The sequence below is a fragment of the Pteropus alecto genome, unplaced genomic scaffold (genome assembly GCF_000325575.1).
Source record: "Pteropus alecto unplaced genomic scaffold, ASM32557v1 scaffold98, whole genome shotgun sequence".
NCBI classification, from domain to species: Eukaryota; Metazoa; Chordata; class Mammalia; order Chiroptera; family Pteropodidae; genus Pteropus; species Pteropus alecto.
In genome coordinates, this window is record NW_006443570.1 from 455,732 (window position 1) to 482,231 (window position 26,500).

Here is a 26,500-nt window from a genome sequence, read left to right on the forward strand (position 1 = left end):
CAGATGAACAAAGAGTAGAATTTGCCTGGGCTTTAGTGTGACATTCTGTGAGATGGGGAAGGGCGATGGTTAGTACATACAAACCTCAGAAAAGCATGTATCCTAACAACAAAAACAGAACCCACTGATCGAATGACTAAATAAAAATGAACCACTGTTTCCACCCCAGTTACCATTACCCCAGCCCCAGCCCAACTACAATTACCGCCTCATCCTGATCAGAGGAAATATGCAGTTCTGCCTGCTGCACCAAGAGACATCAACCAACCTTGCCTCGGTCCATGTTAACTGAGAATCCTGCCTGAATAGAAAGCTTAACACTAACAGACTCTCGAAACAAGTGTAGCTCTATCTGCAAAGCCTTCAATGGCCTAAGTTTTTCTGGAACTAAAGATTAGACTTTCTAAGAGGGAGGGGAGCCAAATGACATGGTGATTGTAACCTGGTCTGATAAGCTTTCAACAGGAGCCCAAGAGTTCCAGCAATCTCTCCAAGTAATGTGCTGGGTCTCTGCTCAGGAACAAAGGACTTCCTAGGTCAGGGAAGGAAAAAATACTTAATGTACATTAGCTTGTGGTTAGAAAATACTGAGTTTAAAAAAAAAGAAAAGAAAAGAAAACAAGGCTCCTTTCCTTCAATGGAAGATTCTGCAGTGTTAAAACAACACTTTCACAGGCATATGGGTAGGTGCTGATGGAGTATTTGCTTCTCCTCACTTCCCAGGCATAGTTTCCAGCAGCGTCTCCAGAACCAGAATTTCTAAGTCAACCTGATATGGAAAAGCTTGTGTTTACTGAGGCAAAAGGACCCTTTGGGTACAAAAACCAGGCAGAACTGGGATTAAGTCTGACATATATTAATTAGTGCTAACCTGCCACAGAGTGAAAGGAACTAAAGAAATAGCTCCTAGAGCTACTTCATACGGTTTCTTTCCAGAGAGCCGAACAGGATAAGAGCTGGAAGACTGCTCTCCTGCAAAATGGCCTTGTGGGCAAGCAGCACAGTGCAAGCAGGATCGGTCTACCGCCCTGCGGTCCCACTCATACCTTACCCTGTTGCCACAGCTTAACTGACCACCAGACCTCAGTGTCTGGGCAAATCCTCTCTCTCCTTCTAGCAATGGTTCTCATGTGGTGGTCAGAGAACCAGTTGCATCAGAATCACCTTGAAAGCTGCGTTTCATTAAACAGAGATTCTTGAATACTACCCCCAGAAAGTATAAATTTAGTAGGTCTGGGGTGGGGTCTAGGAAATCTGTATTAAAAAAATATATTCCCCCAGTACAAAACTGTATAATCAATTGACTGTCTATTAAAATTGAAAATGCAGGCACACGCACAAAAAATGCATATGCAATATGCACCCTTTGAGACTCAGCAATCCCAGGCACTGCTAGGAATTTGCTTGTGAAAGGTATGTGGACAAGGATGGTTCCTGCACTGTTATTTGTAATAGCAAAGAACCGAGAACCATTAACACATCCATCAGTAAGAGAGTGATTACATAAATGCAGCACGTCTAACAGATAGTCTGTGGCAGCGGCCCCCAACCTTTTTGGCACCAGGGACTGGTGCTCCTATGAGAATCTAATGCCTGATGACCTGAGGTGGAGGTGAGGCGGTGATGCTACTGCTGGGGAGCGGCTGCAAATACAGATGAAGCTTTGCTCGCTCACCCATGGCTCACCTCCTGCTGTGTGGCCTGGTTCTTAACAGGCCACGGACAGGTGGCTTGGGGGTTGGCTGGTCTATGGAAAGCTAGGCAACTATAAAAAAAGAATATCACTATAAAACAATCTCCAAGATATACTAAAATTTTAAAAACCTAATCAAGGGGCAGAAGAGTGCTACAGTTTAAACACAATTCCTAATGTGTTTCAAATATATATGTACATCCACATATATACTTATGTCAGTAGATGATATACATGCTGACATACGTGGAACATAATTTAGAGGCAAAATTCTGTTAGCAATACCCTTGAGGAGGAGAAGGGTGCTGGGGACAGGGAGAATTTCGCTTTCAATATTATCTGCATTTTTTTGAATTTTTATAAGAGTTTATTTGAGCCAAACTGATAAAATGTGCTAGGGATCAAGATCTCAAATTCTCCCTACTGCTTTAATTTTATTTTTTAATGTCAGTAGGGGATTGTCTGGGTCATGGAATCATGGGTCATCTTTATTTTTTCTTTCATTTATCTGTTTTAATACCTCGAGAAATACTTGAAGTATAGTCAGATTTGAAAACCACTGAAGCAGCCCTGGGTGCCTCCAGATCATGCAAATGTTACACCTGACAACCCTCAAAAGGTGGACTGAGACGGCAACAAAGGGCATGGGTGACAGGGGAGGACTCTGGCGTATTCTGGGATGGCTCACAGGGTAGATGAGACAGGCTTCGGACTTCAAGGCTCCTAAAGCAGAAGGCCATTTCTGAAGTTTTCTCCAACCAGAGAATAAAGTGAGGGGCAGAGAGGTTAAACCTCCCAGCTAGACACTAAAAACTGTCCCTTCAGAACATAGGGAATGAGTTACGGGAAAGGGGATGAGACAGACACACATCGGCAGGAAAAAAGAAAAGAAAATTTAAACTGTGATACGCGGCTTACAGACAATCAAGAAGGCATAGAACAGAATGAAAACAGATCAGTGTTCATATCCTCAGCCCTTGGGGTCAAGAATCCAGGGCCCTTGTTATAGAATTATCATCCCGATGCTTTCGGGCTGCTCTCCAGATGTTTAACTAAAAAACCAGCGGGCTAAGAAGATCCTATGAATGTGCAGGTTTCCAGATCAGGGACTTTTAACTTGGATAGCTTCTGAAAAGAGGATGCCAGATTTAAAAGCATCAAGACTGACACATTGGAAGCACATCTTAAGTATACTAAGACTAGCAGAAAAAAGAGCACATTGAAAGAATGTCAATAAATTGAAAGTATGTGCTTTAAGGGATTAAAAATTTTTTTTTTCTCATAGGAAAGGAGGAAGTAAGTCTCTATTTAAAATAATTTTAAGCAGCAACATTAAAATATCTTGATTCAAAATATCAGCCCTTTTAGACTCATTCTAGAAGGATGATTATAGTAGTTTTATAAGTTTAAAATGATCAGAAACATCTAATGAAGGAAAAGGTTATCCATTTAAACATTCTGTTCTCTTTTAAAGGAGTATGATGCTACTTAGAACACAATAGTACATGAGTAATCACTAATGGTGAGACTTAGAAATCTTATAGATTCATTACCTAGAATAGACTGGACTGATTTGATATCAGAGCATTGTAAGATTTTTGGTTAAGAGATGTTTTTAAGGACCAATATTGAAATGCTTAACACTCAAAGTGCTAATACTGAATCACGAGTTAGTATTGGAAGAAGGAAAGATAAAAACAGAAGATGACTTTATTACACCAGAAGTACAGTATACACGAGACACATGGCAGAATGGAGGTCTCAGTGGAATAGCTGAGGACCTGAGAACTTCTGAGTCTCTCACAAAAAAGTCGACATGTATAAGCTTCCACTGGAAAGAGAGTAAGTCACAGCTAAAATGGGCCAAATGTCCAAATGTCATTCTGAAACATAACTTTAAAGCGTTGGGAAATCAATTCAAGAATCACAGAGATGTTCATACTCCATGCTGAAAAATCATCGAATACATGGTCACAAAATACAGACATGAAAGTGGATGAGTCCAAGAGCTGCCATCTTGGATTAAGATGATGGGACTCGGAGAAGGTACAACAGCCACTTTGCTTCCATAAACATGACTGTACTTACATATTTGAATAGAAATTTAGTAGACCAATGGCAAAGATGATATCAGAATCTACTCATAAGAGGTGGAAATCTTTTCTGTCATCTTCTTGATGAGTAACAAGGACATACTTCCCAAGAGCACACATGTCCCATGCTCTCAATATAGTTAAAAAGAATTCTGCTGCACTGTTTGCCACCTCTTGAAACAAAACGTGATGGTTTGTTGGTTTTAATTCACTCACTGTTGCAGCCGCTGCTGCCTCTAGTCCCTGTTGGCTCGGGGTTGGGCTGACTGGGACCTCCACAGGTTGCCCTTCCTGATAGTGAATGGAAGAAAAGAGGAAGGGAGACGGAAACGAAAGAGGGAGGGAGTGAAAGGGGAGACGAATGGAGGGTACATGGAAGGATGAAGATGGTCAGAAAAGGAGAAGGAGGGTCTCATAACTCAGCTGCTCTCCAACAGGAGCAATACTCTAACAGCCGTATGAGAGTCATGCAAAAAGATCTTTTGGGTTTTACCAGGCAGCATCATATGTAAGAATTATCTCATAGCCAGAAATGAACATTTGGCAACTTAAGTGTGTGTGTGTGTGTGTATAGGATTCATATGCACATATACATTAAGTAAACACAAGTATTTATGCTGCTTTTTAAAAAGAAAAAAAAAAAATCAAAGTTCTTCAAACCAACTCTTTTTCCCGGATGTTTTGGTTGGTCAAAGTATCACTGTCTCATTTTAAAAGAAAACGTCTCGGCGGCAGCCCTGTGGTTGCCCAGGCAAACCACATGAGTGGCTGCACCCAGCTGTAGCTCTTGCAGCCTCGCTTTGGCTGACGCTGCTGCATCTAGACAGGCCCAGACCTGGATTTTGCTGAGCACAACATGAGCAAATCGTGACCAGGAAAGGTAAAAACTTATGACTGATTCTCTGTACCTGAGCTACTCAAAGCTGAATCCAAATGTCCAAGCAGCAAAAACATGTTTGTTTGTTATTTTAATTTCAGCACTCATGCGGAGATATGACACAAATGCATTTTAAGAGTATATAGACTTATGCAAAATTCATTAGCTCCAATGAGGAATTGCCTTGATCTTTAAAAAAAAAAAAAAAAAAGAATCTCTTAACTTTCAACAACAGAAATACACCCACCAAATGCTTCCTCCTCAAATACTGATGGCGCAGCACCAGTGGTTTAAACAGCAGCATCCATGGTACACACAGCAGCGCGACCACTACCAGGAAACACTGAATTCCTTTCTGCAAAGTAAGAAGGACAAGAGACATCACATTGATCAAACATGCACTTTCGAATTTCAGCACAAATTTCCCCTAAAAAAGTACTTTCTTACCGATCTGTGAATAACGCTATCCAGTTTCTCAAAATAATTAGCAGATGTTGTGGCAAAGCCCAGGAATTGTCCCATAGGATGTGAGTTATTATCTAACACTTTCTAGATACAGAAATTACAGTAGACCCTCCCAAGTAAAGAGGATGGGTTGAGTTTAGATCTGGATATGTGGACTGAAAACCAAATACTACAGAAAGGGACTTTTTAAGGCTTTTTTAGGGTCACAAAAACATCTAACTTCCTGACCTAGGGTAACCACCTAAGACAGTCCACTTCTGGGCTGACGCACCTGTCCAGAATACAGCATTGAATTACCAGACTCTGGGTAGGAAAAGAGGAACATGTTTATGAAATGGATCAGAAGGCTTGGTGCTTTCTTAGATGTATGAGCGTCATAGGCCGTCCACTTGTAAAAAATAAGGATAACCAAGTAGCCAAACAAAGAGGTCATGAAGATTATTTCGGGAATAAATCCAAAGTAGATATTCAGGGGCTTCCTGAAATAACTAAAAAGAGAGAAAAAATGTGAAAGGTGAACAGACTCAGGGTCATTCCTATACCAAGCATAATCCTCACTAGATTTTCGCCTAATGGTCCCTCAACTTTTCATCACTTGAAGAAGCAAGAGCCAGAAGCACTGGAGGCGACAGAGACAAGCAATACTACTGTGACTTCCAAACTTTTGGACCCTGGACAGCTGCAGTAGCATTGCCATCATTCTACCCTGAGAGAGACTGGGAAATCTAGTACATTATGAGACCACAGTTCATAATTTTATATGAGTTACACACCAAGGGAAAAAATAACTTGTTTTGATGAAAATTACATAAGGTTTTCTCAAAGATTTTTACTACAATCGTAAATTGTTAACAGACTAATATTAAGTAAGCCTCATTTAAGAACGTGCAATTTTTATAAAAGCACTTTAATGTAGAACGGGGTTCTGAGTTACTAATTCTTCCCCAAAGATGTTGTGATTTCTTTAGGCAAAAGCATTATCTAAACTACTCACATTCAGATGACAGAAACAAAGCAACTCACGTATGGTTGAAAAGGCTCAGGCTGACACCAAACAACATGTGGATGATACCAAGGATAACAGACATCTTCATCTTAAAGGAGTTGAGGAAGCTCAGTTTATTGGTAGCAATGTTCCAAATCTGTCATGACCCAAAAACCAAAAAGGTGTTATACAGAGTTCTCAAATGAAAAAATATTCACCTATTTTAAAAAAGTTTTTTTTTTTGTAAACATACTCCCAAGTACCTATCACCCAACTTCAACTGTTACGTACACTCATCTTACCAACTCACAGTCAATCTTGTTTCATCACACCCCCAACCTGCTCCCCACTTCCATATTATTTTGAAGCAAATTCAGATATAATATCATTTTACCTGTAAATATTTCAGTACAGATCTCTAAAAGGTAATGATTCATTTTTAAAACATGACCACAATACTGTTATCACACCCCAAAGCATTAACAGTAATTCTTTAATATCATGAAATATATAGTCAATATTCAAATTTCCTTAACTGTGTCTAAAAAAAATTTTTTTTAATTTCATTTATTCCAAGTAGGGTCCAGATAAAGTTTCTACACTGCAATTGTTGACACAGCTCAAAAGTCTCTAAACTATAGGTTTTCCCTCGAGCCCTCTTTTTTTATTCCTTACAAAATGTTTGTTGAAGAAATGAGGTTAGTGATCTTGTAGATGTTCCCACAATTTGTTTTGCTGATCACATCCCTGAGGCACAATTCCATCTACTTTTAAATATTAATTGCCTTAAGCTTTGTCCCCTGAGGCCTGGATGCTTGTAATATATTTTCTGACAGTTCTGCCTGCACTTGGCCATCAGATTACATTTTCTAAGTTGTGACTCTGATGCAGTCATTTCCCTGAGCCAAAACTTCCCCCAAACTCCCACTGTCATCTCTAAAGTGCAAACTCTGTAGCCTGATAAGCCTGATCTTCAGCCATTTCCTGAACTGACCTCTCCACTAAGAGCTCATCCTCAGTGACCTCTAACCTGAAAACTTATGACCGGTTCTCTCTTCCAGCCCCAGACTCGCCTGAAAATCACCTCTACAACTCCAAAGTCTGTACCTGGGTAGCCCACAGGCACGCCAAAGACATCTACCCTATAAGCATCAAATGAAATGTCTGCAAAAAAAATTCTTAACTACAGAATATTATAGAAACATTAGGTAATGTTATTATTAGACTCCAAACTACTTGAGGGCAGGATCTATGACTTAAAATTCTGTTTCCCCCAGAAGGCACTATGCCTTGCAGACAATAGGGATTCAATAAACATTTGTTAAATGCATATGTAAAGTGTTATTAAACCTCTCCAAGCTTCAGTGTCTCTATCTGTATAATAAGGATAGCATTACCTCCCTGTTAGAATTGTTTGAGGATAAATCAGATATGCTTGGTATACAGGGCTTGGTATAGTGCCTGGCCCATCGTAAGCATTTCAGTAACATTAGCTTCTATAACAATAAAATAATTAACTTGGTATCTCCCCATCTCTATGCTTTTGCCCACACTTCTCATCTGTAACAATCTGAAATATTTTTTAAAGGTGAGATTAATTCCTATTTTTTACAAGAAACCTTAATCTTTCTGGTCCATAATGATCTGTTTTTCCTCTGGAATTTTGTAATCCTTACTGTTTAATGTTTATTCTTAAATTCCCCTCACCCCCTTGTTAAAGCACATAATACAAAAGATTTGATCACACTTTATCTGCCTAAGTATGTGAAAAAAAAATTAAATTCTGGGATAAATTCTTGTAAGTATGTAAATATAAAAATGGAAATCTAAGCCCATGGGAGAAAAAGCTATTTCTGCTATGTTAAAACTTCTGTGAAAAATAAAAACCAAACTAAGTTAAATAAAACAAATTAAACTCAGAAGGAGTCTTGAAAATCAGTCTCCCCAGAGTCAATATTATTAACTATCTCTGAAATAAGCAGTGAAGGAAAAATTATTTGGCTTCAAAGCACTTGGGTCTTTTATGGCTCGAAAGTACACTAGACAGATGAACCAAGTTTTTTCCAAAAATATATCAACAAAAAACCCAAATAACTATTTACTTTAATTCTCTTACTTTAGGGTCACAATTTAAACTTTCAGTGTCAGACATATAGGAAAGAAGCGCTCTTACTGGATCGATGCCGAAAGGGTATGGTCCACCAAAAACTCCAGGGATGGCTGGGTTCAGCTGGAGCACAGGATTCCCCCGAAGCGTCTCCTCCCTACCACGTTAGGAGGAAAGTTGCACTTATTTTTTAATGAACAGAGGGGAACTACTAGGGTCCAGAAACTGATCCCAAAGAAACTACTAAAGCTATCTCGTCTCTTCAACAAAATAGGAGGAATTAGCATCTGAGATGAGAAGGGGTTGGAGATTAAAAAAAGAAAGAGAAGAAAGAGAGAGAGAGAGAGAGAGAGAGAGAGACAGAGAAAGAAAGAAAAAGAAAAGAAAGAAAGAGAAAAGAGAAGGAGAGAGGGCGGGAGGGAGGGAGGAAGGGAGAAAGGAAGGAAGGAAGGAAGGTTGGTTGATTAAAACACATACACAACCAAGCAGGGAATCCGGGGAATCTGCTTTTAATTTACAAAAAGAATCAATATGCCAATTTATAGTCTCAGTTCCTTCATACTGCTGAATAAATCACAAAACAATTCCCAGGCTGGAGCACAAATAAGAGACCCTGCATTAGTCTCAAACAGAAACATTTTCAACCACCTCCTAAAGAAGTGTTAGTTTACCATCTGTCTGAAAAATCAGAGCTGAATATGAAAGGAATAAGCTTTGACTTTTAGCTTCTTTTGCAACTTACGTCCAATTATATATATTGAACATTGGCCGTACGCTCCAGGATGACCCGAAGACATTAAGAGACTTGGAAAAGCAATCGTTGTAGATGAGGCCAGTGTAGATGGAGAACACGCCCATCAATAGGATAATGTATCGGCCACTGAACACAGTGCTAAACATCTGGGAACCAAAAGAAAGAAGTTAATGAAATGTATGTACTGTAGGTCATGCTGTGACAATGTTACTCAGAATATGCTAGACCCTTCCTCTCACACTACTTTACTCTGTGTCAGGGGTCAGCGAGCTTGAAGTAAAGAGCGAAATAGAATGCTAACCAGAAACTCACGTTCACAGCACGTGCCCTTTTTAGTGTTAAAATGAACATAACTCCTCTATAAATTCATGGACAAAAGACTTCCAGATGATACTTTTCATAATGAATGCTTGAGAAATTATAAAGTTGTTCGGTCTAATGCAGATGTAACTCAAACATTACCTCATTCTCATTCTTCTGGGAGAGGATCCGGCTCTCTCTTAACACCATCCATACAGCAAAAAGGGTCATCAGAATGCCATGGCCAAAGTCCCCAAACATCACAGCAAACAGGAAAGGGAAAGTGATGATGGTATATGGAGCTATAAAAATAATCAAAGGATGTCAGATGGGCACTAGACTTATCGGGGAGATCACTTCTTAAGGTATATAAATGTCTAATCAGTATGGTGGACACCTGAAATTAAGAGAATAGTGTAGGTCAACTGTAATTAAAAAACAAATTAAAAAAAAAAGAAACCAAATGAGGAAAAAGACAAATATAGAAAACCACAGCAACTCCCAACACGTCACATTCCTCTCCACACTCTAAGATCAGCACGAGGTGACTTATTCCCAAGCTGCTGATCAGACAGAATCTCAGAGAAACTCTTTCCTGGTGGGATCTGCACACCTCACAAAGCAGCTCCGATGGCATCTGAGCTACTGCTAGCATTTTAAACCAAGAAAAACACAGGAAGTGAAAGTTTTGTCTCTAGCATTGGCAACACTGTGGTTTGTTCTTTGATTCCTGTTTTCTAACCCCTGGGACACTGGGGCAGGCTGGCTTTCTTCTCTCGTGCATCAACCACCTCCCAGTTGAACATGGCTACTAGGTGAGTGGGAGAAAGCCCAGAACCTGGAGCAAAGAAGGTCCTCAGAAGACTCCAGCTGAAAATGAGTTCTCAGACTCCTGATTTAATAATTAACAGGGGAGAAATTTTCCCTGTGCCTAAAATGGTCAATAATTGCTCTATTTTCCCTATCTAACCTGGAACAGAGAAGCCGTTTAAAAACGTCAGATATTTTAGAAAAAAAATTTTGTTTAAAGCAGTTCCTGCAAATGGTATGCTAAAGGAAGACAGGTATTTTATAGTACATACAGAAGAATCCAATCCACTGAGTTCGTTCCTATAAAAGCATCTTATTAAAAAAAAAATAAGATTTTTTCTGCTGTTGGATGGGAAATTGAATGAAATAATTTCTATACTTCTTTTTATTTAATAATAAAATTATGAAAATTTTATACAGTCAAATTTCCATTGTTTAACTTTCACTTCATAATCAACAAGTTTCTCTAAATAACCTGTTCTGTAAAGCCGCCTCTTAAAAGGAGTGCCCCCTGGTGATACGCCTCACTCCCTATGTCAAAATGGGCACACCTTACAGGAATCACACTAGGGCTGAGGTCTTGACATCTTTTGTTTTAAGTCTATAGCATTTAAAGTGAGACATTACAAGATAACAAACAAAAAATAAAACCTCCAGAGGGAAATGATTCAAGCTTTTTTACCTGGATTTATCTCTCGGTAAGTTCCAATCCCGTAAGCGTCTACTATGTTCTGAAAGCCATATGTGAACTTGTTCGTTTTGTTATAGGTGGGGGGAGTCTGGTTTGTCTGCATCCTGTTCAAAATGGAGGGCACGGTGGAACCACTGTGCTCCTGGGGAACAGCAAGCACAAGGACCGAGGTTAGGGCATCCTCCCGAAGGGCCGCGGTGGCTGCACGGGCGCGCGCATTTGTCAAGACCCATGGAACTGTACACGTAGAATGTGTGTGTGTTTGTTTATGTACATTTTATCTCGATCTTTCTCAGTTTTTGGAGAAACTAAAATTAAGTATAAAATTTACAATGAAAGATTTAAAATAAGTCTTGGGAAGAATTTCCTTCCTGTGAAAGAAATTTTAAATGAGTAACCAAAGAAAACATGGAACCCCTTTCTCTGGAGACATCGTCATCCGCTTGCTCCCTCATGGAGAGAGCAAAGCATATTCTCTGTCTCTCCTCCGTCCACCTAAACGCCCTAATCCCTTGTAGTCCAGTTTAGTCAAAGTGGCTGGCTCACCGCCAGATCCAAAGTCTCTTCTCTGGAGGTCTTCTTCTTCTTAGGTGAAAACCTTTATTCCTTAGGAGTTCCCTCCTCACTAACCATGCCTTCTCTGTCTCCTTGCTGGCTTTTCCTCCTCTGCCTATCTACAAACATTGATGGGCCCCTAAGGTTTACCTCCTACTGTTTTGGTTCATTCATTATAATTCCTATTCTTTCCCAACCATGCATGGTTGTACTGTATGTACTTCCTGCCTTTGTCCATATTGTTTTCTTCTCGGTTGCTGTCAACATCTTACTCATTCTTCAAAGCCCCCGTGCCACTTTCTTCCTGAAGCTTTTGTCTGATCATCTTAGCTGGAAAAGCTAGCACCCTCCCTCCGTGCACATAAACCCCTCTTAGCACAGACGGTCTTGTATGCTAGCCACTCCAAGTAAACTGTAGGATACCCGAGGGCTTATTTTTTACATTTCTACCTAGATCAGTGCCTTGAACAGGGCAGAAGCTCTAACTACTAAACAGGACTGCCAGGGTTATACTACGGAAGTAGTGTAATGGACAAAGAGAGTGGATCAGGAAGTTGACATCCTAGTCATGAGCTACCCAGAAGAATAATGGGTATATAATCAAGTCATTTAATCTTTTTTGAACTGTAGTTTCCACTTTTGGAAAACAAGGATACATATATGAAATGTATTGTCAGGATATGAGATGAGTACCAGATAAATATGTTAAAGAACTAGGAAAGTAAAAATGCCAAGAAAATGTAATTAATGTTACTGCTGATGGGAAACTCTTTTCCTGGCCATAGATAGACTGCACTGCTGGGGGGACTCACCGTGCCCCTTCTGAGTGCAAACTGGATAGAGTCAAGGTCAGTGACAGGGCACCAGACCTCCGCAATCAGGCACTTCTGGGTCACGTCTATGTTGCACAGGTTCAGAGTGTGGTAGATGGCCTTCATCTTCCGCACTTTGATGAACCAGACACGGATGTTCTTAGCAGCTGCCTGCAGAACCCTCTGGCGGTGATCCTCTGTCTGATTCAGAACCTTTGGAAGAGAAAGGAACACAGGAGAGACCCTTCTCATTCCAGTCTTAGATTTTAGAAGATGAACGGCAAAGAGGCACAGCTTTCTGAGAAGGGTTGCTGGGGATTTGTTTTTTCCTTCCTCTGACGACAATGGCTTCTTTTTCTTTCTTTCTTTCTTTTTTTTGCCAAATTATAAGAAATTAGAGTTCCAGTCACTAACATTCATTTTTGTTTAGTTTCAAGCTCAAGAGAAACCTGAGAAAATGCTTTTTAGCTTTTCTCTATATATTTCATCTTACTACCAAATCCATGGCACAAGGTAGGTCATTGGCTTTTACTAGGATCATTAAAAAGTGATGACTTTCTATGTGAAGCACCGTAACTCAGCATCACAGACCCAAGTGTTGATTAAGTACCAAGTCTAAACTTAATGATAGCAAGCTGCAGAATCCTCTGAACATAAGCCAGCATCAGGGAGCCGAAACAGGAGACAGAAGGCACCGGGGTCAGGAAGACCCAGAGGCTTTAGAGGAGACTTAGACTGCCACATACCACTGTCATCATGGGGCAGATCAGCCTTTATCTTCTGGTCAGGCTTCTTGTGGGGGGAGGGGATGTTTCAGTGCTGATCCTCTGAAAACCAGTACAGATTCCCCTCAGAGAAATCATACTTCCAAGACCAGACTGCGAGGAAGGAGCAGGGACACTGTACATTCTACTGCCTTGTTTATCGCCAAATATTTAATATTTCAATAACAGAAGAGGGGCTAAGCCAAAACTGGGCAGGCAACCCACCACTCACACTTCTGCATGAGAACCTATCTCGAATCTCTATAATTCTTTGAAGAGGAAAAAGCTACATGCTAACCATTTTAGCATAAGTCTCTTCAAGTCCATTTAGAAAAAAAGTAGTAAGTACTCCCTGAAAAACTGTCTTGGGAAGTAGAAGGTGACTTCCATGGAGAGGTTTAAAAAAAAAAAAAGCAATGGCATACTAGGGAAATTCTTAAATCACTTGAGAATAAAGGAACAAAGCTTCTTTCGCTTCTTCTGGCTGTTGACAATTTTATCATTGCTATTAAAACTTCTGGAATGACGCTAACTAAACTTGCAAGCAATGTTCTATTTGCTTTTCTCTCTCCCCATTCCCCACCCCACATATCACTCCTTGGTATTCAATCTCTTTATAAAGTTTCAGTTCATACGGCTGCGTTGCACATGCTCTTTAAGATCTACTCATAAGTCTGGGAGGGGATAAGACAGTCCTAGAACCCAGACTGCACTAATATGGCCTATCGCTCACCAGCTGTTTCGGTTTAACAGATAAGTATATCTCAAAGGAGCCGGCAATAGGCCAAGATGGTGGGTCACATACAATGGGAATTGGAGGGAAAGATGAGGAAAGGAGTTGAAATGGGAATTACAACAGATCTTTGCCAATTTTGCCACTGCTGGAAGGAAATGCCTTCGGGGTTGATGTGTTTATTAATGTTTCAAGGGGCAATCATCACATTCTTTCAATAGCGAACAAAACTCCAACTGGCCACCCTTCTCCTCCCACGTATGTATAAATCATAACTCCTTCCTTAAAACCCTGGGACACCCATAGTGTGTGTAAACCACACACACTGCAATTTGGTAAAAGTCTTGTAACACAATCTCTTTGTGGGTACAGAGTTACTTTACACCAGGACTCTGGCTAGATTGTGTGGTTAAGACCCAAGGTGACCAGAACTCTTAACACCAAGATGTTAAGAGTGGTCGCCTCTAGAGTTACAGTGCATGTGTGTGTGTGAGGGTGAAAATGACTTTATACATATATCTGTATTATTTGACTTTTTTGTCTTAACTAAGCATACTTTTAAAATTTATTATAAAAAATATCTGACTCACGAGGAGGGGAACTGAATACTCTAAATGACAACCATTTCAGACGCTCAGCATTCCTCTCTTGTTTGAGGATGATTTATGCTGTTTTTAACAGTCATTCCCTGAAACTTTTCCCCTGCTCCCGAGGGACTTTTGTTTTTTTGGCACCCCGAGTGGCTGCAGGTACCTAATAAACTGTGTTTCAAGGAAGGAGACTGGTCTTCTATTTCAGTATTTCACAAAACCAAATTCCCTCCCACCGCCTGTGTACCATTTGGAGATCGTCAATCCTGGTATTAACTCCAGACGCCATTTCTTTCCTCTCCTGGGGTGTCTCAGGACAGGGGTAGAGCGAGGCCCGGAACCTGGAATGTACAGACACAGCCTGAAGAACACGGAAGTTTCCTAACCTATCCTATGTAAATAATCTCAGAAAGTAATCCTCATTTACTAGAAAGGCAAAAACAGGATTAGTTCAGGCTGACGCACTAACCCATAATGATTATTTATGGAAAGTGGCCTACAGACAGACCAATAACATTTGAATTATCTTGACATTCTCCGTAGCTATTAAAGTCCCTTAGATTTAAAAAAAAAAAAACCCTAAAAACCAGTAATACAAGTTATATTAGGAAAATGGCACGGAAGAAAGATCTTACGGGCAGAATTTCAGAAAAGTTTAAGGGCACGGTGCCTGTGGCACGCTGCTGGGTATGCAAACCCACTGTCCCAGAACAATGTGCCATTTATAAATCATGAGTCCTGATTACTTTTTTTCAAGGAAAGGAAATTGTGGTTTTGAGAGTACTTTAAAAAATGAACTTAGGCCATTTTTAATTGTTTAAATTAGCCTTAATGTTATTAAAAGATATATTCACCATGTCAAGGTAGACTAATAGGGTTCGTGTTTCATCATACTATATTAAAGGCTTAAGAGTTAGGCGGCATGGTTGCATCCCTGGGGGGGGAGGCATGTTTCTCTTACCCCTCGCAGATTTTCTTGACTCTGTTTTTCAGCTGATCGCCTTGGAAGAAAATAATGAACACAGACTTGTGCACGTAGTCACCCTAGACCCCAGAGCAAAAACCAAGCGTTCAGACTTTTGATCTGGAAGAAAACTTTTTAAATAACTTACTTTTTTGGTGATACAGAAACAAGAACCCTTTAAGGATATGGCAACCCCGTACTTTAACCACAATCCTCCACCTACTTCTTAAGCTCTACTATAATAACATGTGATCTTTAATAGTTTCTGTATTTGTTTTTAAACTCAACCAAGGGCTTGACGCAGACTCTAAGATGATTCTTCTCTTAGCACAATTTATCCCTATTTACCAATTCAACTTTAAACCTTACATTGCCTGAATGGCATAAGTACAGAGGAGAGGAAAGAGAAGGGAGCCATTCCTGTCCGTTTCCATGCTTAGAAATTTCCAGATAAAAGGAACTGGATAACTACAGGAGACTGGGGAGAATGTTGATGTAGAATCTCTTGATCCACGCTGGCTAGATTTTAGGGGGCAGGGTAGAGGGCAATCCATTCCAACTGCCAAGTTTATACCTAAGGTCTGATGCTAAGACTGGAAGGAAAGACCAGAAGAATAAGCTCTACAGGGTGTTAACCAGGATTGTCTCTGGTTGCCTATATTTTCTCATATTCCTATAGTTTTTCTAATAAGAAAACAAGCAAACAAAACTTTAGAAGGATAAAAGGGGATAAAGAATGAAGAATAATCAGTCTCTTAAGTTCCTAAATCCTCTAGGAATAAACTGGAGCACATTTGTGGCGCAGCTGCTCCGCTGTAGCTATCCAGACCCCACTTTCCTCGATTTGTTGATAAAATAGTTGCTGTTGCCCAGAAACTTCGCTGGATACTCCTGAGTACAGCTCCACATTAGGAGTGACTGCAGACTGCAGTGTCTCCACCATCAAGAACAGTCTTTGGTAAGACTATAAAACTGCTCTTCTGGGTGAGGGGACTCGCTGTAACCTAAGTGTCGCCACACTCCCACTCAATACCGTGGATAAAAGCCACATACTGTAACTGGATTATTTTTAGCTGCATGACCCACCCACTCTGAGAAGCCTCATGATTGAATCTTTCTTCTTAGGTAGAGCAAAGAATACTAATCTAAGAAATCTAAAAGATAATTTAAAACAGAAAAACCCACTTCAGACTTCTAAATAATACTAATACAAAAGTGAAGTAAATTATTTGCAGAACATTTAATCTTCTTTGCTTATGACCCCTGAAATCAGGACTCACCATACTCAGTGTGGGTTCATGCTAAGAACTCTGTTCCATTATGTCAAATGCTAAGATGCTAAATCATTTCTATTTTCTAAAGCATTGGGTGGGGAAGAGCATCCTGTCTTGTACGATATGTATTTTAAAACTAAGTTTCTAAATCTTCCAAAAAACAAGTAGACCAAAAAAAAAAAAAAAAAAAAAAACCTTACCAACTAAAATGTCATCAACTTATAGAGGTCACAATTTAGGCACTCTTTCTTCTTTTCACACATAGATATTACCAAACTTGGAACCAGATGTCTTACTTTAGGTTAATTTTCATAGAAAGTTAATTTTCTTTTGGTTCCAGATAAGTAACAGAAAACATATAAATTTAAAGGTTAAAATAAATGGAAGAAACATATTTACAGTCAAAATTATACCCACAGAGGTAAAGCTTAAAAATGTATATATGCATGTCATGTATACATCGCATGTAAACATACAATGGAAGCTAAGAGGAAAGGGCAGTCCTTCGAATCTGCAGATCAATGCAGGGGTAAATGTAAGGGCTCCTCTGTGGGAGGGTCGGAGCCAGGTGGCACCATGCTGTTACTACTTTGAACTCCCTTTACAGGACCTACTCCATGAGACACAATTTCCTTGTCTTACAGTCACGGGATCCTCCAGGGGGTTCTCGATTTCAGCCTGTCGCAGGAACACATTCCCCCGGCACACCCGCCAAAGCATGCGCTCAAAAGTAGGGATGCGCTCCCGGTTAATCACACCAGCCACGAAGCTGTGGGGAGAAGAGGCAGATTGGGAAATCTGTTCCATGCCATGAGATGGAAGGTTTTAGGACAAAGGAGGAAAGTGAGAAGAGAGGGACAAAGACAATAAATATGAGGCAATGCGTATGTCAAAAGGGCTATGTCAAAAGGGCTGCTAAAAACCCAAAAGAGAGTTGACAAAACAACTCAGGAACTGAATCCAGATGGACTTATGAACGACTTTCAACAGGCTCAGGAGAGAGCGTATTCTGGAAGCAAGTGAATGCCCAGCCTTTTGCTCTTCTGAACAGCAAAAATGAACATGACTCCAATGAGTACAGAGGGCTCAAGTGGTACTTACCCAAGCCTCAAAGGTGTGCCTCTTCCCATCTCACTTGGCTCCAAGAGGGATGAGGACTCTTCCAACAGGTCTGGATCCGCCATCTGCTGATGATGCAATTCAGCCTGAATTCACAAATCAATTAATATCTAATGAAAATAGTTAGTGGCATGCAGGGAACGAGGAACCAGGAGATAAATTCAGAAAATAAAGATGAAAAACAAACCACCAAAAGAGAAGACATACCCACAAAAAGAAGACAAGAAGACTAGGGAAAAAAAAAAAACAAAGGAAAGAAACAAGAGGTAAAGAAAGCATAATTACCCCAGTAAAGCTTCTGGGGAAATGGTTTAAGAAATAAGGAATTAAAAAAAACCATTAAATGATGGTGACATGTATAAATCTTACTTGGTGGAAGGCATTTTTTTCTCCTATGTTTTCCTGAATAAGCCATGAAAATACCAGGAAATACCTTTGCATGTGGCTAGAAGCTAAAGAGTTTCTTTCTTTTGAGCAAAACAAGGTAGTTCTGTAGGCACTCTTCACATTAAATTTCCAGGCAGCTACAAACTAGAATTTCCCCTGTGTAAGAATGTGGCAGATGGAGACTCTTTTTCCAAGGAAGGAAGCAAGGTGTCGTCACTGTCTTAAACAGTGTGTGATCTGGAGAAAGGCAGAAGGGGCATCTCCAGATACCTAGGTTTTCTGTGCTCTTAAAAATGTAGACTATGAGAACTTTCAGCATGGCCACTGTATAAATGCTCCAAACCCTGGGATATAAAGAGTATTCCTTTCTCCAAAAGGAGAATCAGCATAATAGCAGGCCTGGTCCTCCACCACATTAAGAGAGGGAAAAAGGAATCTAAGAATATTAAAAAGTTCACATAGGCTTTACAGTTTAAGGATTCTTGAGAATATAACTCAATTCAACAATTTAAATGAGTGAAGTGAAGAAGGCAACAGATATTAAGCCAATATAGAGCGTGTAGGCTAGTTTAATCGTTTAGATTTAAAATGATTTCCACCATGACAATTTATACAATGAAATGAAGGAGGAGAGGGACATTCTCAGATGGAGGTCTATATTCCCTAGCCTCTCCCTATGCAACACATCCTACCACCTTTTCCATCCATTAGGAAGGAGAAGCTGCCCTAAAAAAATAAAGACCAATTGATTTCTCCACTGCCCAATCTCTCCAACTTTCATATCCATGCACTGTTTGACCAAAGACTAGAAGCAACCCAAAATAACCTTTCTTTTCAAAGGCAAAACTAAACAAACAAACAAACAACCAAAAATCAGGAAAACTTTTCTGCCTCATTTTCACTCCAAATTTCAATTTGATTTTACTCCTGTCAATGCCATTATCAAAAAAAAGCCACATGGGAACCTCAAGTCATGACTACAGATGTAAGTCAGAAAGCCTAAAAAAAGTTAAAGCAACTGTTTTGGGAAGTAAATCCTAGGATCAATTTTGATCCAAAAAAAAAAAAGGTAAGGGCAGGCACTGGGCATGCCAGTAGGGCAGAGAAACAGTACTATGAGATTTAGAAAAGTTTAAGATGCGATACTAGGGGCACAAGTTTCCACTTGCCGTCAAATGGGAGGTTAGGGGGCTCTTTTTGTTTCTACTTACAGTCAAATCAGCTGACTCCAAGATCCAGATGACTTGTATTTCAACTTGCTCTTGGGATGTCCCTTGGCAAAAAGTGAAATTGACTGCTACTCAGAGACTCCTGCCTACTTCCCCTCATGGTTCGTAAGACCTGGTTTGAGTAAACCCTAAAGATCAGACTCAGAGAGAACGTATGTGCTCTACGGGACAACTGATGGAATAGCACTCCTCCAAAGACTATATCTGAGACTCCTTGGGTATAAAAAACAAAACAAAACAAAGAACAGTGGGATTAAAATTAAATAGAAACTTATAATTATTTCTAATTCAAAATTTCACTACTTTATGCTCAAGAGTCCTAAGTCTTAGAGAAGATAGCTAAAAAGTTTTAAATAATATAATTGTGCCTAATGGGAAACTAGGATGACCAGACCGCTGAGGGTCTTTAAATCAATCTCTAAATGCAAGTCCTCCAGCATCTAACTCCTAACCTGGGTCCTCTTAGCAACAATAACAACACTGCCAAAGTTCCTCTAAATTACTTGCTATGCCCTCTGGCTTATTCCATCCCCCAGTCAGAATACTGAAACCATGCTTCGAAAAAAAGAAGTAACGGAGCTTCAGTACTATTTCTACCCTTAAGTATAAGGAGCATATCCAGGTCAAGCTACATTAATTACCAAGATCAAACACTTTTACTTCCATCTACGTTAAGAAAGAAATTACATTTCATCACCTAAGGTATTTGCCCAAGCCCCAAAGGAGATGGCAGATGGGAAAGAAAAGTAAAGAAAGCAGATGGATGGAAAACTCAGAAGGAAAGGAAGGCAGGGATCTGCATGCCATTAACCATTACTTTTCCAGTCTTCTTTACGTTCTCATATGTTATGGTGCTTATGGTAAAAGATGCAGAGAAATCTCTCCAGCTCTTACAGTTCTTCATAAGCAAGAAGACTGAGAAAAGGATAATCATTAACAAGTCATTTTAAATGCTCTGGATAAGAAATGGCTAAGTCGAATTTGTAATCATCTTAAATCATAAGAATATTCAATATGTGTTTACCTTTCCCCTTCTACACATCTCACCAATCATAACCCCTACACCAAAAGATGGAAAGAATCATTGTCTGATTTAGCCATTTTCTGCTAACTCATTATTATAAATTATTGATCACATTCATCAAAAGAAGGGTTTGAAATTGGTAGTGTTTTAGGCCATTTGCAAACCTTATAATTTCAGGCATGAAAGAAAATCTCATGAAAAAACTGTTTCCAAGACTTGAGGGTCCCAAGCTTCCTTATCGTTTGCATTACTTAAAACGGGCCCTCACATGTGCAAACATGCTTGTTCTGTGGTCTTGTCTCCTGTCATGTGACAGGAGCTGCTGTTTGGTAATAAGCAGGGCAAGGGTTATTGAAAGGCATGTGGCCGAGGCTACGAGCTAGTGGCAAGAATGGGCAAGGCACTGATCACACACTGGGAGGAAAGGAAGAGTGGCTCTTGGCAGATTTCCTGCACTGGGATGAGAGTGCTGGGAATGAGAAGGACTGATGATTAAAGAACCTTTTATGGCCAAGGCCTGGTGCTCAAAAGTACTTCCAAAGATTAAAAAGGAAAAAAAAAAAATGTTTGGCATGAGTGGGAGGGGCAAAGCAACTCACCATGGATTGGGCCTTAGGTCACGAAGACTTAAGATGTGCCTTCCCAGCATGAGCATTTCATGTTTAGACTTATTGATCATGAAGAAAATTCCTAAACCTATAACTTAACGATTTTAAAATCTTAAATCATCTTTCCATGTGGTTCCTCTTATTTCATTTTTACTACATATTTTTTAAGTAATAACATGAACAGTTTAAATTACTATTTCCCTGAAGGCCATCCATTTCAGTCTTTATTCGGAATTTCTCTTGGAATGAAGTAGACTAGGAAGCCTATTCCAATCCTTAAACTCAGGAGGTTATGAAAGATATTTTCTCACACTTCAGCAACATTCCAACAGTAAACAAAAGGCTATATTGAAAGAGAAAAAAAGGACTAGGGGGAGAATTAAGCCCCGAATGATGCTAAAAGGAGCTGAGCTTTGATCTTGAGGCCAGTTTTACATTGGATCTGTGGGCAGCAGCTTAGACATACTTAGAAAAGTTCACATCTATGAACACATGGAGGCATTGTGTCTGGGGATGTTTCCTGACATGACTAAGTGATACATTCCTTAGAGACTATATCTTACCCATCTGATGCCTCACAAAGAGTAGGTGTCCATCAAATGCTCAGTGAATTAATGAAGATAAATACAATAATGTTTAGGCAGTAAGCATACTGAAATTCTAGATTACTTATTCATTTAAAACCACGTGCCGTAAGTGGCCATACCTGTTGCAAGAGACCTGGAAGACTTGGAAAGAGTTAATCACACTGTCTCACACCCTCTAATGTGACCATATTGGGGACTGGTGAGAGACACTGCCATCCGTCTCAAAACTCTCAACTCAATGAGCAAGCTGAATATTCACACTAAACCTCTCCTGATACATAGCCAGATTCTGATCCTTGGGAGGGCTAGTGAATTGGATTCATACGAGCTTTTCCCCCTTTCCCTCACCCCAGCAGATCTTTTTAATTAGTTGGCTTCTCTGAGTCAAATCCTTAGTTATTGAAGAATGTATCACATCTTCAGCTGACTTTCTCTAGCCCAGTGGTTCTCAAACTAAGGTGCCTCCATTTTTTAAAAGCTCTGCCACGATTTTTTTTTTGAGCAAAGGAAATAAAGAACTTTACGGGAAGGCATACTGAACACTGACTAGAACAATCTCTGAAGTGTCTGATGTTGCTAACCTGGTGGCAAAGACACTTGTTAAAAAGAGAAGTTACTCATATTTTAGGCCACCAGTAAAAGCATGTTCAGGCTGAAAGCTAAGACTCCTCCCCAGGTTTAATTAGAAGGAAGCCTTCTGAAAGCCTTACTCCTAATCCCTTCCATGGGGTCACCTCAGCAAGCTGCCATCTGGCAACTTAGTCACCTGTGTTTATAAACCAAGAACTTATTAACGTTTTCCCATTTTTCCCTATAAGATAATGCAGTTGAGTTTATGTGAAAATCCAGAAATTCCAAACAGGCGTCCTACCAATATTTCCAACATTAAAAAAAAACTTAAAAAAATTAAAATGTAACATGTGCTATCTGAAGTAGTTCAAAATGTGCTCAAAGGTTGATAAGAAAACATAAAAAATTAAAATTTGAAGACAAAAGGTTTGGAGAGTAAACCTTTGTTAAAACGTCACGTGTTAACCAAATGTTTCTTGTTGCTTCAACTTTAACCTTAAATATTTACTTACCTTAAAATAGAATGTAAAAATTTCAACTAATTATGTTTATATAACTACTGCAGGGTTCCTTTCCCATCTTGAGATGAAAAACTGCAGAAAATGTAAAAATATACAAAACTATGGCTGGCTGTGTACTGCATGACAAATGGAACATAATCTGACTAAATCAAACTAAAACAGGGTGTAAAAATGGTATTGCTTTCAAATTAGCAAATTAAAAATAATTATTGGAATAAAAACATGGCCCACTTGTGCTGGTGGATTTATCGGCTGCTTAAATACTAAAAGAAACAATAGTCTGACCTCATCAAAAAACTGCTGAGTTTTGCGAAGTATAAATTTTAATTCAGTCAGTTCCAGAAAGTTTCTCTTCAGAGCTTCCTGGTTTGTGTTGATTTCTTTCAGTTCATTTTCAATCTTCTCAAAATTGGCCTATGGAAAAAAAAAATTCAAACTATTAACTCAAACTAAGCTCAAAGTGCTTGCTCTGAAAGACAGATGAATTCAAACCTCCTATAGAACTCTTGACACCCTGACAGTTCAAGGATATCTTATATTTACCCTGCATATATGAGATTTTGCCAGGGTAAATATTTTATGAAAAATGTTGCTTAAAATTGTCTTTCTTTGTCTATAGATTCTATTATACACATGGTTGAACTTCTCAGGGGACTTCAGATAGATAAAATAAATATTTAAAAGTCTATTGGCTATTCATCCATTTAGTCTATGAGATTAAAAAAAATTAACTGACATTAATCCAATAAGGTTTCAATAAACATTTATCTAGTGGCATGTGTTACTGTTTCAGATACTGTTCTATATCATAAAAAAAGGGACTTCTTTTTAATCCCATTCACAAGAAACGTGCAATCAATAGACAGTGCTGACAAGGACAGCAAGAATTACTCTACTCTCCATCCACTGAGAAATGTCTGCGTTTACGTAGAAAGGAACTCATCTGGCTTCCTCGGGATGGTTTACCTCTAGGTCAATCATGTCCCGCGGAAAGGGCACCTCTGGATTTTCGCCAGTGTCCATTATTGGGATATTAGCTTTTCTTATCTCTTTCTCAACAAATCCTAAAATGACAGAATGAAAACATTCATGTATAGCACATGCCAATATTTCAGGGGGCAAAAAAAAAACAACCCCGAACCCGGCTAAAAAGAGCTTCATTCTAAGAAAGATACTTTCACATAAAAGAAGCAGAACATGGAAATCTTTCTTCCTCTACATTCCTCTTCCTCCTTCCCCACACTCTAAAGCACAGCTACCCTAAAGAGGGTTATCATTCCACTACTGTCTTCTTTCCCTCTTCTGATCTTCAAACTGGTCCCCATCTGCTTCAGCTCTTCACCCCATGTGACTGCTACCCCGGAGCATGGTGGTTCTGGTCATAGGTACTGCTGGCAGAGCACAGCTATAACAAAGCCAATTCAATAGAAAATTTGCTAATTGACACACTAGTGAGACAACTCCAAATCAAAAGGATTTCATATATTCGAAAACAATCAGGTCAATTTAAGTGAAACATAATAAATGAAAAGCAAGAGGAGGAATAAGACCCGAAACACCAGAAAAGTTTCAGGTGACAACTACTTACTTTTTCTAGGATGGGGATCAAATACACCTATAAGCTAACTAAAAGCTGGCATAGTATAGCAAGATCTTGGGTTTTAGAGCCAGACAGAACCTGGATTCGAATACTGATTCTATCACGACCACTTACATTCTCGGGCAAGTCACTTAACCTCTCTGATCCTTGGTTTCAGAGATTAGAAATTAAATTAAATGAGGTTAACACTCATCTTGAAGGAATGTTGTGGGAAATGAATGAAATAAAGTATATGAATACCCTAACTTTCAATAGGATCTTTATAAAACGTTAGTTTCTTCCCTCGTAAATAGCTCAGATTAAGAGGTGGCTATGCTGACATCTGCAATCGATGGTGGTCTGGGTCCTTTCAGAATGCTATAGTGTAGTACTGCTATAAAACCCTTCCTACAAAAAATAACCAGTGTTTTCAGCTTGCAGCTTTGTCACCTCAGACAAGGTTTCCATTAAGCACCACCTAGCCCAAACACCAAAATTCTACTTGGATACGAAAAATTCATCTTAACATCAGGATCACAAGATTTTTCCTCTTTTCTTTTTCCTCTATAGCATCCCGTTCCTTTATTAAGAAGAATATTAAGAAGAATAGTGCCTCTAATTTAAGACAAATGACTCATTATAGGAATATCATACAAGACCAAAATGCACATACGAAGCTTTCGATCCATTTCTTCACATCTTCTAACTTCATTTACAAATTTCCTCTGGAAAACATTCACATCTGGGTTTAACTGCAAAACAAGAACATAGTACCAAATATTCAAACACTACACCTATTTCCTGTTTCACAAGCAACACATCTTGCAAAGTGGAAACTTAATTTTGTATCAGTGTATGATGCAACACAATAAAAACTGTCTACTGATCCACATAATCTACTTTGAGGCCAGTCATAGCAACTACAGATAAAAACCCTTCCCTCACGGATGCAACATATTGTTGGAATGGAAGCAAATTAGACAAAGCACAGTGGTATGAAATGTTCTTCCAGACCAAAAGTTTCGGTGAGCCCCCCGTCCTCCACTACCACTAAAAATTCGGACAATGAATATAATAAACACTCTGTGTGGTTTTCCTTCTCTCCTTCCCAACCAGAAGAGACAGAAGGCAAACTCCTCTTGTTCTTCTGTCCTAGGGCCAGACTGGTTTATTCATTCATATATCACAAGTAACTTTCAAAGCAAGGTGACAGATATTCTGGGAAATACAAAAAAGAATAAAAGAAGCTCCTACTCATTAAGAAGCTTGGAATCTAGTACAGAAGAAAGATGAACATAACCAATAAGATAACATGTGATAAATTCTGTAAAAGTAAGAAAATAAAAAATGACTCGCTCAATATTTATGGGGTACCAAACTGTGCCAGACATTGTATTATATACTGGTATAAACAAAGAATAAGATATGTCCTAGCTTTGTGGAGCTCAGAAACAGACACAAACCAATTAATACAATTTGTTGTGACATACTTTATTAAAAAAGTAAAATACTGTAGGCAGTTTCCTATACAGTTAAACATATACCAACCTACCTCATGGTTGAGCATTCCACTACTAGCTACTTATATAAGGAAATGAAAACACATCCAGAGACTTATACAAGAATGTTTACAGCAGCTTTATTCACAATAGCCCCAAACTGGCAATGATCCAAATGTCCATCAACAGGAGAATGGATAAAGACATTGTGGTATATTCATACAATGAAAAATTATTACTCAGCAATGAAGAAGAATCAACTAAAGATATACGCAAAAACAGATAAATCTCGAATTCATTAGGCTGAAAGAAGTAAGACATGAGTTTGAAATGCATTTCATTTACATGAAGTTCAAGAACAGGCAAAACCAATCTATGATGATAGAATCAAAGTAGTAGTTACCTAAGGGCAGAAGTGAGCACAAGATAACTTTCTGGGCTGCTGCAAATAAATATTCAATATCGTGATTGGTGTGGTGGTTACAAAGGTGTATAAATTTACCAAAATCATCAACTCGTACTCTTAAGGTCCATGCATTTTACTGAATATAAATTTTACCTCTATAAAAAAATATGGTGATGGGGTGGAGGTTGGGGATGAGCATACACAGTAGGAGTAACTAATTCTATCTTGGGCATAAAGAAAAAAATGTCAAAGATAACCACCTGAGCTGGAACTAGGGAGGACGAAATGAAGTTCACCAAGCAGAAACAGGCAGAATGGAAGCAGAAAGATTATGACAAGTGACTCGTGACTCAGAGACATAAATAAATCATATATTCAGAGAAGGGGAGACATTTGCTGTAGCTGAAGAGAGGGGCTATGTAAGAAGCAAGAAGCAGGCAACTTCATCCTATGGGCAATAGGGAAACATGATCAATTTTTAAAAAATATTTTTTAAATAAATAA

General features: G+C 39.2%; 1 protein-coding gene across 4 annotated transcripts in view; it reads right to left on the reverse strand.

Annotated features, from left to right (window-relative positions):
* Window positions 1-26,500, reverse strand: part of ATP6V0A1 (ATPase H+ transporting V0 subunit a1) — a 51,868-nt gene that overhangs the window by 13,759 nt on the left and 11,609 nt on the right. For 3 of the 4 annotated variants that reach the window (XM_006924601.3, XM_015599340.2, XM_025041716.1), the window contains exons 3-17: window positions 24,765-24,843; window positions 23,479-23,576; window positions 22,798-22,926; window positions 17,569-17,672; window positions 17,110-17,236; window positions 15,191-15,273; window positions 14,477-14,570; window positions 12,143-12,355; window positions 10,767-10,917; window positions 9,437-9,576; window positions 8,963-9,120; window positions 8,287-8,377; window positions 6,152-6,270; window positions 5,400-5,616; window positions 4,911-5,018 (exon numbers count right to left, since the gene is read on the reverse strand). In XM_006924601.3, the coding sequence (XP_006924663.1) occupies window positions 4,911-5,018; window positions 5,400-5,616; window positions 6,152-6,270; window positions 8,287-8,377; window positions 8,963-9,120; window positions 9,437-9,576; window positions 10,767-10,917; window positions 12,143-12,355; window positions 14,477-14,570; window positions 15,191-15,273; window positions 17,110-17,236; window positions 17,569-17,672; window positions 22,798-22,926; window positions 23,479-23,576; window positions 24,765-24,843 (1,911 nt within the window). The remainder of the gene's footprint in view (window positions 1-4,910; window positions 5,019-5,399; window positions 5,617-6,151; window positions 6,271-8,286; window positions 8,378-8,962; window positions 9,121-9,436; window positions 9,577-10,766; window positions 10,918-12,142; window positions 12,356-14,476; window positions 14,571-15,190; window positions 15,274-17,109; window positions 17,237-17,568; window positions 17,673-22,797; window positions 22,927-23,478; window positions 23,577-24,764; window positions 24,844-26,500) is intronic. The other variant, XM_006924602.3, reaches the window with a different exon arrangement.